Raw genomic sequence first — 14,039 nt, 5'->3', positions numbered from 1 at the left:
TTGGAATAAAGAGGGGGAAGATGTAGATAAGGCAGTAGACAGAGAGAGTCTCAGAGGTAGATGCCACCAAACATCTATATTATCTACAAGTGGAAGATAAGGCCATCTGCTGATTGTTTGACACACATCAATTTCACTCCCTTCTGAAACCCCACAAAAATTAGAGTGAAAAGATTCTTAAGGGAGGAGGGCATAATTTTAAAAGGACAAAGGGAATGAGAGATGAATATTGGAATCTACAAAGAAGAAAGTCAAGAGGTAACTGACTTACCAAATGAGAGAAGGCTAAAACCTAAGGCTGCAATAGAGAAAGCTGAGAGCAACTGTATGTACATCGTGTGTATCTTCTCCCTACCACTCCCTATCAAAAGACACAGGGATTAGCAGAGCCATACATCTTTGGAAAAGAGGGTAAAAGAAAAGCTAAAAATAAGAGTGATTGGAAGTCTACTTAAGACACAGAGTGCCAGATATTCCCCAATCTGCATATTTGGGCAACTAACCTTCCCCTATTCCAGGAGAATACAGTGTATTTTCTTTAAAGGGTCAAAAAGAGAGACTTTCCAGACTAAAAGGGTCCAGCAGTGCCCAGGACAATTAATTAAAATAAACCTACATGAAGGCATATCACTGCAAAATTTCAGAACACTAGGAAAAAGAAAAAGAAGCAACAAGCTTGGAGAGGAAGAGTAAGAGGGGGGAGTCAGCATGGCTCTGAAACAGACTTATATAAGAAAATGAAAGTAATAAAATCCTGATGGATCAATGTATATGAACATATTGAGCAGAGACAAGTGGCAGAGAATTTACTGCACTTAAAAAACTACACCAAAAAAAATTAACTCTAAAGATTACAGAAGTCTGTGTAGAAAAGTATAAGTAATCACATACTTATTATGACTTTTAAAATATAAATTCATTGAAAAGTATTATTCAGTACTATTCAACTCTGTCCTGATGCATTTTCTTTATGTATAAAAGTATAGCTGCTGTTGTATAAAGGATTCACATATTTCAGAACTAAAATGGAGTCTCTGTATTCAAAAAGGCCAGGAACCATAGAAACAATGAGGTCCTTTCTGAAAAATTAGGCAGGAAAATACCATTATCAGACTTGGAGGCAAAAATTGTGGATTAGAATCAAGAGAACATTCAGAAAGTAGAACTAATCAGATATAGAAAACCAACTAAACAACTGCCCAAAGGTGAAGAAATCTGGAATTACTCCTAGTTTTCATGTTTGGTCAATGGGTACAATCATGGTGCCATTAGTAACAATGAGGCTTCATTTTGAAGATACTGAACTTGAGAAACCTATGGGAAAATCCATATAGAATGGTCCTATATAATTCTCACAGACATGACACTCTACAGCCCACTGTCCAAGGAAGGTATTGCAGTTGTGACCAAAAAGTCACACAGTTCAAATTTCCATTGCAAAGAAGGTTCTTTCATAATGATCAAAATCCTACTGAACATGATCAGCAGCAGTGTTCTTACTTCTAAACAAGATTTTTTAAAATATTTTAATTGAAATCATGTACACCCAGATTGCCAAACATCTTTAAGAGGGAAATAACACTAAAGACAACTAAACTAATAATAGATAGTTTAAAATAAGGCAATTTACAGATATTAATAGAATTTAAATCATAACTTACTCTTCTTGGGGGGAATCATTATGTTCTCAGAAATTTTAGCATGTTTGATGTGTTTTAATCCAGTTAGTTTAGTTTTGTTTTGATGCTCAAACTGTCCCATCATTAGCCAGTGGGAACTCCTTCAAGTTGATTCCTGCATCCTTTTGACAGATCCCACCTTCTCTTCCTTCTGGCACAAGGAGATCTCCCCAGTTTATCTTGTGTCTCTCTTGCCTGAGTTCTGGAGTCAACCAGCAGGACACAGTATTTACAGACCACAGTCTAGGCTCTGAGGTGCTTATTGCCACTGAATTGACAGTGTTTCTAGGTCTTTGCTTACACAGTATTGGGAAATCTATTTTTCTCTCCCTGAAAAGTATATACCAATAATTTACCAAATCCATATAAGATTACAGCATTTTACATACCTTCTTTGCTTTTATAGTTCCACCTTTTTTCCCCTTATACTGAAAAATCCCAGATTCTGATAACCTTAACTTGTTTGCTTTTACTGCTATGTACAAAAACATCCACATATGCACATATGTGTTTCAAAATACCAATACCAATATTACTGATAACAATAACGCTACTGAGGGCAATTTATAATTTCCTGTGGGTTTATTTTGTTCTAATGTTATAATCTACCAGGGATATAAATGTAGAATAGTATGTATTAAAGTTGCTTGCAATTTTCTAAGATGGCTTATAACACCAAGATAGTAATAGTTAGATTTAGATGTTTCAGGGGGTTTTTTTCCCCATGTTTAGAACTGCTTTTACTTTATTATTTTATATCACATAAAACATCTGTATAGCTCCAAAGCAAAAAGGACAGAAGAGATATACACCCTGAAAGATCTAGCTTCCAGTCTCTCACTCTCTTCCCCCTACATAGCCACTTGCATCAATTTGGTTTATTTTTCCATTGCTATCTATGTTGCACTATTTAAATACAAGAAAACTCTAGATACTATTCTCAAATTACTCCAGAACTGTACTGTGAGGCTGTCTTCATTCCTTTCTCAGTCTTCCTAGTACTCCTTTGTGTGGTTGAATAAGCCGCAGTACCTATCTTATCATCCAATCATCTGTTACTAATAATTTTTTATCACCATCTTGCTATTGCAAAAATAGGACTTCTGAACTTTAATTTTAATCCATCCCTTTTCTGAATATACCTGAAACAGTTTAGAAACAGACAGTGCTTTTATAATCCCTGTCAAAAATGCAGGCTTTTAGTTTGAGCCTCACACTCAAAACAATTTTCTTGATTTAAGGCTTACACTGCAAACAAAGTAGTTAAGAGCACAGATCTTGAAGTCAGAATGCCTATGTTTATATCATCGCTCCAATACTTACTAGCTGTGACCTTGGACAAAATATTTACCTCTTTGTGATTTAATTTCTCATCTGTAAAAATGGGGAAAGAATGGTACTATCATCACAGGTTTATGTGAGGATTAAATAAACTCTATGTTACATGCTTAGAAATGTGTACCATATAGTAAATGCCAGTATTAACTATTATTTTTACATAATAAATTATACCTTAAAAATATTTGTGCCATCTTAAATAAGGCTTATCACAGTGAATGAAAGCAATTTGGCTCACTAATGTTTGATAATACCATGACAAAAAAGAGAACTTCTAAACTCAAAGAAGAATGTATACATATAGATAAATTTCAAATTTTAAAAATGCTAATAATTTATATTTGAGTATTTTTAGAACATAATTATATTTATCTAGTTAACTTGTTCTAAGTCACAGAATACAATAAAGCCTATTTTTGCTCTTAACCATTTGCTCCTAAAGCAGGCATACTTGTCTCTCTATCCAATTTTCATAACATTGTAATTTTCTGCTTCAAAGAACAAAAAAGTTACTTCCAGATACTGTCAGAAATTAGTATAACAGTGACACTTAGTCAAAAATGTATTTAAAATGTTATACGGCATATTATATTAAGAAACAGTATCTGAGAGGTATTAAAAAAATGAGCTAATATTAAAAACCATTATTATAGCTTTACTGGAACTCTGAGAACAGGAAGATGCCAAAAATTTTGAGAGTTTTCTCAGCTTTCAAGTAGAAGTATAAAAGGATCCTAAAATATTCATTTATGTAAAAAAAAAGTAATTTATTCATGATAATTAGTATATGCCTAGTATTTAACATACATTTAATAAATAATAAAATTCAGTTTATGAGATTTCAGGTCAAACAGTGTTTTAGATATAGCAATGTTATGTAAAAATGCAGTCTTAAACACATTATTAGGTTCTCAATTTTTAATTCAAGTATTTATATCTTACTAATGACTTCCAGCTGGAATACTTAGAAGCTGGTTTAACGTGTAACTTATTTTAAATGTTATAAATATTTCAATGTATATTTGCATGGTAACTGATTTGTGCTGAATTGTTCAATCGAAAAACATTACGTACAACTAGGGGACAAACAATGACTTTACCTTCTTCCACATCAAGGAAAAAGGAGATGCAACTAGATTTTTCTTCTAGTAAAACTGTAAGGGTAGTGTTGTGCATTAGGTAAATTTGGAATTTTCCATAATAAAAACATTTTTTAAAGGTTGTATTATTCTGAAAAGCAAGAAAGAATTAAAAACAATTAATTTTAAAAAGCCAGCTGAGATAACATGATTCTGGAATAAGTAAAAAGCTCTATCATTGTGCAAATTACCTACTTAAGTTATAAAAATTTAATGCATTCTTTATTTTAAATAAACATTTATTTAGGAGAATGGTCAAAGGAACAGGTAGAATAACTTGGTTTATTCTGTTTTTCTTACAGGCAACGAAGGATATTAACAATCAAATAAACTATCTGGCCTAGAAGCACAGTAGCCTATTTTCCCCCACTGGGAGATTATATAATTAGATAACTATATAATTAGAAAAAAAAAAGCCAGCACTTATATTAACTGATTACATGCTAGGCAACATTATAAGTGCTTTACATGTAAGTTCATGGAATCCCCACCTCAACGCTAGGAAGTAGATAACATTTTTATCCCCATTTTACAGATGGAAAGTGAGGAACAGAGATTAACTTGCTCACTTCACACAGCTGTGAAGTAGCAGAGCCAATATTATAACCCTAGCAGTTTTGCTTTAGTCCACAGTCTTCCCTGCTCTGCTCTACCGAGTCTAATTATTTGGTAAGAATATAATTAAAAACAAATAGTAAGAAGAAAGTAAGTATTTTCCTTAGGACATATCCTAAAAACGTGCTTCATTTTTCAAATAAATTTCACAATCCCATTCCATATGACTCAGAACAAGTTGTCTTTCAACAATTACTTTATTAATAATATTGCAGAAAAGCAGGAGAAAAAACCACTTTCAATTTAAGTTTCTTCTGGTATGTGTTTAAACATAAGAAAGAACCTTTTTCATCACTTAGAATTTATAGATTATAATTTAACACAGGAGATTTCAGATAATGCATAGTTATAGATTATTAAAAACCATGTAGTACAACCCCTTCTATAATAAACAAAAGAACTTAGGCTCAGCATGTACTCAAGAATGTATAAGTAGCAGAGCTGGGTGCGCAAACCAAGGCACAGATCAAGGAGAGAATAACATCCCAAATGTACTGTTAGTGTTTACTAAATTTAGGATCACGGAAAAGCTTACAGTCTAATAGAGAAGAAAGAAAGATAAAACATACATACACACACACACACACACACACACACACACACTGAAAAACCTATAAAGACAACATCAAAATGACACAGCTATTTTCTCTCAAATTTCTATCACTCCCACATTGCTAATCAGTTTTTCCTCCAACTGTCAGAATTAAGTCCAAAGTATCATTTCTTTGTTATGTCCTCTACTTTCAGAGAAGAAAATATCATCAAGGCAAAAGATGGAGCTAAGATTATATAAGACAGATGAAGTTCCTCAATATACTTATATATTGCCACTCTATCCGCTTGGTAAGAGCATAAATGCGATAAAAATTCACAGAAACATTTTAGAAACCAACATGTGTAATGCTATTTGCTTGTTAGCTTTGGGGCTAGAGTATTCTGAAATCAGTACTGGTGAGAACTGTCAGACATGTGATGGTAGACTAGGCCTCAAATATCTGGGGTCTCAACAAGCCACACACAGATTCCTGTTGTTACTGCTTCAGAGTCCACGAGCTTCTCGGTAACAAGGGCTTTCACATTCTCGCCTTACCCACCACTTTAAAAAAAGAAACTGAAGAACCTATGAAATTTAAACCATAGAGTTCTCTTGTATTTTCACTCTCTATATACCTACTTTTTAGTTTACATCAAAATTTTGGATTTAAGTTTCTACTGTGATTTCAAATACAAAACAGCAAATCAGAGAATATGCTGAAGACTATAATTTGATAAATAAACTCTCTGGGAAAAATCATAATTAACCAAAGAACTTTTTAATTTCAACTCTGGCTAAAAGCCTTTCTACTTTATAAGAAATCTCTTAAAGTGTAAGATGACATTCTAATACAACTTAATCTTTCTTAAATATCAACCTAAACATCAGAAAGATACAATTCACTCAAGAATGAATACTGAGATGAATATTACTCAACCCACCCCTCACCCCAAGTGCAGATGTACCAATCATCCTGCAATGTACTCTGCCTCACAGTGACAGGCATCAGGCGTCTCTGACAGCCTTATCTCCTTTCTAACTGAAAATGCCGAAGTCATGCCAGTTTCCTATACTCTTCACCTAACACTGTATCTACAGGTTCAACCACTATTAGTCTTGCCAACTCGCTGAGAAAACGAACTCTAAGAGCCCCTTCCACATAAACTCTAGACTCAAAATCCCAATCCCTTGTATCACCTAGAGCCATTCTGTCTTCTACTGGGTGACTATCATCTACAAAATCTACTCAGATCAGATTTTTCTCATTGCCTCTCCACACCCAAAGGCAATCTTTTGACAGTAAATTTTTGTTATGCGTTGACCCCCAAAATATGCTGAAGTCCTAATCCCAAGTACACGTGAATGTGACCCTATTTGGAAATAGGGTCTTTGCCAAGATAATTAAGTTAATATGAAATTATTAGGGTAGGCCCTTAATCCACTATGACTGGTGCTTTTACAAGAAGAGAAAACAGACAGAAGCAGAATGTCATGTGACAAAGGAGGCAGGGACTGGAATGACGCATGTACAAGCCAGGGAAGCCAAAGATTGCTGGTAACCACTAGGAGCTAAGAGAGAGGCATGGGAGAGATTCTCCCCTAGCGTCTTCAAAGAGAGCATGGCCCTGCCAACATCTTGATTTCAGACTTCTAGTTTCCAGAACCTTGTGAGAGAGACCATCATTGTAAATATTATAAGTTAATTTCTGTTGTTTTAAGCCATCTAGGTTGTGGTACTTTGTTATGGTAGGCCTAGGAAACCAATACAGCCCTTAATGTAACACCATTTTCTCAGCACTTCATAACAACACTTCAGTGTGGCATATGACCCCCTCCAATTTACAGACACTGAAGGTTTTAAATAACACCACTATCTCCACCCTTAACAGATAATCCTCACAGAATTCTCTCTGCTCTTAGTCTTGTTCACTTCTCTGCAGTATTTAACACTGTATTAGTCTAATTCACCCTACTAGGAATGCCAGGATAAGCAATAAAAATACTATGTTTTATTGGGCAACACTAACCCTACCAAACTTTAAGACTCACTCAGCTCCCATCACAATTCCTTCTTGCTGAAAAATGTTCTCCGCAAAATACTTGGTAAGATGACAACTTCTATACTCCCAGAGTAACATAAAGCAAATAAACAGCAATGGCTCACAGTGAAAAGTGCTCATGAAAATAACCTGGGGAACTATTTAAAAAGAAATACTAACATCTTATACCTTACTGGGATTTTTTTAAAAGTTCCCGAGGTAATTCTGAGATATCTCTAACCAAAACTACTATTTACATTAACACGGAATATGGGCTGGTTGTTTACTTGTCTCCTTCCCCCTGAAGAATGAATTGCTGAAGAACAGAAAGTGTGGTTTTCCTATCACCTGTGGCTAGAAGAAAGCACTGAATATCAATACCAGGGTTTGGCAAACTGTGCCCTTCGGCCAAATCTGAACAACTGCATAATTTTGTAAATAAAGCATTGTTGGATGTAACTACACTCATTCATTTACATGTCATCTATGACTGCTTTCAATCTACAACAGCGGGAAATGAATAGTTGAGATAAAGACTGTATGGCCTACAACACCTAAAATATTTACTACCTGGTCCTTTACAGAGAAAGTTTGCTGACCCTTGACCTGTATGGTAAGTGACTGATTAATCAGCAATGACACTGCATGCAACAATCTGAAAATCAAATTAACATGCAAATTAATACAGATATCTGGAGCTTTACATGTGCGTACATATGTATAGTGAATGTATGTATAATAAATGTCTGAAGAACAGCACATAAAATAGTATAATGTTTGAGTAAGTTCCAATTGATGATTACTCTTACTGGTTAATATGAAAGGAGACTTTATCATCTGCACAAATGTATACACACCTAGCCCCCAAATATATTATGAATTGATGCTACAATTATTGTGATTAAACACATTTCTTATAATGAACCTCCTTGGGCAAACACTTTTTCACTTCACTGGGAGGAAATCAAATAGTTTTTAGGATCTAAAGCAGTGAAATAGTTTTCACACACAAAAAGCCATTTTGTTATGTTATGGTGACACTTCACCTAACCAGCACTCATATCTGACTTAGAACATAGCTAAGAAATTAGAAACAAAAACAAGATGCTTTCAACAACTACAGTTTCTCACAAAGTCTATACAAAATATGTGTACATATACACATATATACAAATACATGTAAAGATATAGTTAATATATAGTTATGTATACTTATGTTTATATGTAAACATAGACATTTAATTGATACTATTTGCCTTTAACATAGATATTATAAAAATATACAACTCAGAGCCTGTTACTTCTTAATTATATACAACCATATACAAAATATAAAGATAACATTGGGAATCTGTAAAGATACAATGCATAAAGATTAACTCAGAGCTCAGGGTTTGTTTGTTTTTAAGTTCTTTTAAATTAACATGTAAAAGTATATTAGTTTCAGGTGTACAACACAATGATTCAACATTGGTTCTTAGTTACACACAATCATACAAACTTGGTACTCTAATTTCAACAGCCAGTTGAAATTAAAAGTACCAAATGATAATGGGAAATTTCTGTCCCAAAAGCAGTCCAACAAACTGGAGGGGTGAAAAGTTTCAGATGTCAGGAAACTCTGCATGATTTATGAAAGCTTTTAAAGTATTGCACACAAAGTAAGGTCTCAGGATAAGGGGAACCTTGATTGGGGTCCCATCAGCAGAAACCCTGTGAGAAATGTGAAATCTGCATTTTTAACAACATCCTTGGGTGATCTGTATGCACAATCAAATTTGAGAACTCTGGTCCAAAGGTATGAGACCAACTTAATATTGCTAAAAGCAAATATTGTCTAGAATTATTCTTCCCCTTCTTGTCAATCATCCAAACCCAAATGAAGGTCCAATTTAACAAAATACAGAGGGAAACCTTACAACAGTATTCATTAAAAAGAGGAGAATACCTTGAGCACTTGAACTTGACCTTCTGTAGTAATTTCCTTTAGCAGTTCACAAAAGGACTGACATAGACCCACTGCATATGTCTGAAATTCAATGAAAAGTCAAAATACACAGATGAATGTATCTGCAATATCAAAAAAGGCATAAAATTCATTTTGGAGGGGGTGGGTATAGCTCAGTGGTAGAGCGCATGCATGAGGTCCTGGGTTCAATCCTAGTACCTCCATTAAAAAAAAATTCAATTTAGGACTCATTATAATCTATTTGAGAATTAGATACTAAAGTTCTAAGCATATAAAGTTTCAATTAGAATGCTTTAGGAAAAATTTAAAAAATAAAAATGCAGCTTATTGCTTTTCTGGTTTTTACAGAAATATTAGGATATATTTATTTGTACAGCATATTTTCTATATTAAATAACATAATTCATGAAACTGCATCACACCTGTCCTGTAATGGGCAATGCTTATAAAGTGTCCCCCCTCTTTAAAGTAACAGATTGCTATTTTAGGTTTTGAAAAGGTACCTCCTGATTTCAAATAAGAAACAATAAAAATAATAACTACATGAATTTTTACAACACAAAAACTACTACAACATACCTGTAAAAATTCTGTTGATGATAAAAAGATATAACCATTGATGATCTTAAAGCAGGTTCTGAGATTTTCTGAACTTAATTCTGCCAAAATAATAAATTTTTTTAAAAAGGACAAATTATTTCATTGTTTAAAAATTAGTTTAAGTGAAGTGATTTATTTAAAGGTAAGTTACATGCTCTTTACAAATCTTTTCCGAATGCTATTCAGACTCCTAGTATACAGATACCTATCTAAAAAACTGGCATTAACCTATACATTAATGCTTTCCCTTATATTTCCCACTAGTTAAAACAATTTAGAAAATATTTAGCTCCCTTTTTTTTTCCTTTCAGAAAATAACTACATGACTCAACCTTTCATTTCAAACTAAACTTCTAGTACCAGCATGGCAAACAACATGCAATTGAATCATTTTACCATCCTATTTTGACATCTACTTAAATGGGTTCACTCAATTCACTCAATAAGCATCTACTGAGTGTCTACTGTGCTGGCACTGAACATGCTACCCTACTTATGAAGAGTCCTTATTAAATGCCAAAAATTATACTACGTTTAGATACTCTCAATCCTTGTGCTTTGTTCTTCAGATCTGCTCCCCTATTAAAAATTTACACATAAAAATGTTCTTTAAAATGTCATTACCAGAATAGTATCAGAAAAGGATATTATTTTTAGCTATTCCTTTTCAAGTACAAAGTAGAAAACTATTTCATTAAATATGATCAAATGTTTATGCAGTGTTTTTTACATGTCTTATCACATACAATAGAACACAGATTTTATGTATAAAATTATACAGCTCAAAACATGACCTTAAAATAACATCTTTATCTAAAACCTTTCATTCTGTACTGCTAATATTTTAGAAATTATATTCACTTGCAATAGGACAGGTGAAAAAAATTCTTCCCAGTAAATACTGGTCTAGGCCATAGGGTCTTATTTAACTCATATCCTAGCAAAGTGGAAAAGACACTCTACTCAGATGAGTATTTCTCATAAACTTTCACAGGAAAATGATAATCATACCCTAAGTTCAAAATATGTTTTAAAGGTATTAGTTCTATACTTTAGGATTTAATAAATAAGACAGAGACTAATAACTTGTTGCCATGCAAATGAAAGATATTTTAGAAAAAAGGCTGTCATCTAAATATTTTCCACAACAGAATTATGCCAAAAAACTCAGACTAAAAGGGTAGACCATTGTATTGGATAAAGTTATCCTTGTGAAAAATTCACATTGTTCTTTTCCTCTCAAGAAGAAAGTCAAGTCTGCACTTGTGCACATACAATGTTTGGCAGACCAACATTGAACAGCAGACTGTTTGGCAGCCACTGCGATAAGTAAGGCAGAAGGGTTCTACATTTAAGTGAGAACTTAGAATAGCTACATTCCAGATATGTCCAATGTCTAACTCACTGTCATCTAAAACTTTATCAAGACCTATGAAGAAGGAAACAATATCTAAGAAGGACTGATTTTAAAAACCATAGCGCTTATCTCTTCTTACAGATACTTTAAAAGTTATCTCTGGATCAGTTTATACAAGGAAATACTCAAGGGATTAGGTCACTTCATACTGCTTTTCATGTCTCCATCATGCCAAGGATAGCTTTTACTAAATTTCCTAGAGCATGTTATCACTGGCAATTATTAAATACTAATAGTAAAAATAGCCTTAAAATTAATAAATATATCTATTTTAAGGTATATTGAACACTTCATTATATTCATGAGTTCCTCCTAAGACTCTGAAGAAAAATTATTGTCTGGTCCTAGTATCAGAAGGAGCTGTACTTTAACCATGTAACAGAGCTGTATTTATTTTTAGGCCCTGTGAATAATTTAATTCAAATGTTAATCATGGGTAATTATGCTCCCTAGAGGACATCTGGCAATGTCTGGAAACTTTGGTTGTTAAAACTAGCACCTAGTAGGTTGAGGCTAAGGATGTTACTAAGCTTCCTATAGTGCACTAGACAGACCCTCACAACAAAGAATTACCTGGCCCAAAATGTCAACAATGTCTGACCTGAAAATCCCTAATTTAAGTGATTGAGTTTTTCTTTCAAAGAGAGCTCTGAGTCAACTCTATGGCCAAAGTATCTAGTTATGCTATGTGTACGTATGACTTATATCTGTTTGTCTAATTAAAATTTATATTCCATTCCTCTTTGTTTTTCTCTACTCTTTTACTTCTATTTTTATTCTGTACTTTCATGTTACATTTTATTTATTCTTTTATGTTATCATAAAGGGAACAAAAAGGAAAAATTACTGAATTATGTTATAGATTCAGTAGAAATCTATGTTCAATCATACTACTTATGTTTGGAAATGAAACTATAATAGTTTCTCCTTTTATTTTAATCTCTGAGAAAGCTAAATGTGTAAGATACCCTACATCATCAAGAAGGCAGGTGGGAAAAGTTCCTTCCAAATTAGACAAGAAGTTACTGGCAGAAAAATTTAATCGGTCAAGGAACATTAGTTTGGCACTTACAACAACATGGAAAAAGCCAGTCAAATGTTTACGTTTCAAGTAACGAGAATACTAAGAAAATTAACACCATAAAAAAGATTTAAAGTATTTTTAGAAACAAGTCTTTGGAACTAAATTATCAGAAATACTTGTACTTATAGCCTCTGGTTCTACTTAAAATATCTCCAGTTCTACTTACATTTGGAAAAAAGGATATAAAATGAATTCTAGTCTTGAATTTACTCATATTTAATTAACATATTCTAAAAATGGTTAAGTTAAACATCAGTATTGTTGGTTTTATGTGTTTTAAATGAAAATGAGAAACTTCTTGCCAGGAGCTTTATTTCTGCTTAAAAAAATAGCTATCTATTCATTAAATAAATTTTTAAAGTTCACTGATATAACAAGAAAGGTGTTTTCACTGTTAAGAAAAGTGAATATCCAGTTTGATCTATATTCTTAAAAGGTTAAAATAAATATTATGGTTATATCTCAAATTTTAAAGCTCACCTGAAAGAAGGTATATGCAAAAAGCCACATGTCAAGCAATATTAATTAGCTGTACAATACTCAAGCAAAAATGAAGGTAATACTGATACCAAGGTATACTAAGTGTGACAGAAATAATCTGTAAACAGAATTTCTTCATATTATTGAAGCAAATATAAATACCGCAATGCATAAAACAAATTTTCTATAATCCTTTTTGTTTTCAAAGACAAAAGTAGGGAATACATAATTCAAGAGCATCCATATTATCTATATTCACTGATACTACTAATAAAATATAGAACTTTTAAAAATCTTTGAAAGTTAAAAAAGTCTAAATCAAATATTAATTATCACAGAAAGAAATTTCACTAGTTCTTGATTCAGTTAACTAACAAATCCTACAGAGCCAGTGGTTGGGTACTTTTTCTTATAAAACAGCAATAATGTTAATAGTAATAGTAGTAGTAATAATAAATATAATTATAAAACACTTAAATAATGCTTACTATGTGCCAGCTATTGTTCTAAACACATGACAGTCCTTATTGATTTGTTGACTACAGTTGCATTTGGTTGACCACAGCTCCTGTAGAGAATATGGGAGTCTGGTGTGTGTCCTGGGGCAGGACGGGGAGAGAGAAGCCCATGCAGGGGACAAGCTCGGCCAGGACTATGCATCACCTACAAAGCTTATTATGGTAAAGCTGTAAAATAGAACATATCTAAATCCACCATCACAGTAGTATCATAAGGTTACAGTAGGATTGGTCATGTGCTTTTTTCAGTCTCTTCTTCCTGGCTACCAATCCTCTCTCCCACTACCTTGTAAAGTCTAGGTATGCTGAATTTGGGGTAGAATACAAGGGTGAAGTGAAATTACCATGTGAAGTCATCTATATGTGAAAAGCCTGAATCATGTTTATGACAAAGTTGATAATGGGTCTAGCTGAGGTTTCCATTCTCAGGTCAAGTATAAGGAAGCACTGTGGATTATCCAGAATGTTATCATATATGATCTCCAAGTTAGGCAGAATAGAACTAGAAGGCCTTCAGATAGTAAAGGAAAGTGAAAAGGATTTTTCCTATCCTCAATGACAAAACTTTTCCTGGGAGACTGGCAATAAGTGATTGGTTTATTGCCACTGTCTTCATCTTTTAAAAA

At 33.2% G+C, this 14,039-nt stretch overlaps 1 protein-coding gene across 4 annotated transcripts in view; it reads right to left on the bottom strand.

Annotated features, from left to right (window-relative positions):
* The window catches only part of IPO11 (importin 11), a 169,026-nt gene that overhangs the window by 64,853 nt on the left and 90,134 nt on the right, over positions 1–14,039 (bottom strand). For all 4 annotated transcript variants that reach the window (XR_010378510.1, XM_010974915.3, XM_031445867.2 and 1 more), the window contains exons 23-24: positions 9,894–9,973; positions 9,294–9,374 (exon numbers count right to left, since the gene is read on the bottom strand). Coding sequence is in view for 3 of the 4 variants with exons in the window: in XM_010974915.3 (XP_010973217.1) it covers positions 9,294–9,374; positions 9,894–9,973 (161 nt within the window). In the remaining variant the exon portion in view is untranslated. The remainder of the gene's footprint in view (positions 1–9,293; positions 9,375–9,893; positions 9,974–14,039) is intronic.

The sequence above is a fragment of the Camelus dromedarius genome, chromosome 3 (genome assembly GCF_036321535.1).
Source record: "Camelus dromedarius isolate mCamDro1 chromosome 3, mCamDro1.pat, whole genome shotgun sequence".
In the NCBI taxonomy this organism is placed as follows: domain Eukaryota; kingdom Metazoa; phylum Chordata; class Mammalia; order Artiodactyla; family Camelidae; genus Camelus; species Camelus dromedarius.
The sequence above is the reverse complement of the archived record's forward strand: the minus strand, read 5'-3'. Positions and strand labels throughout refer to the sequence as shown.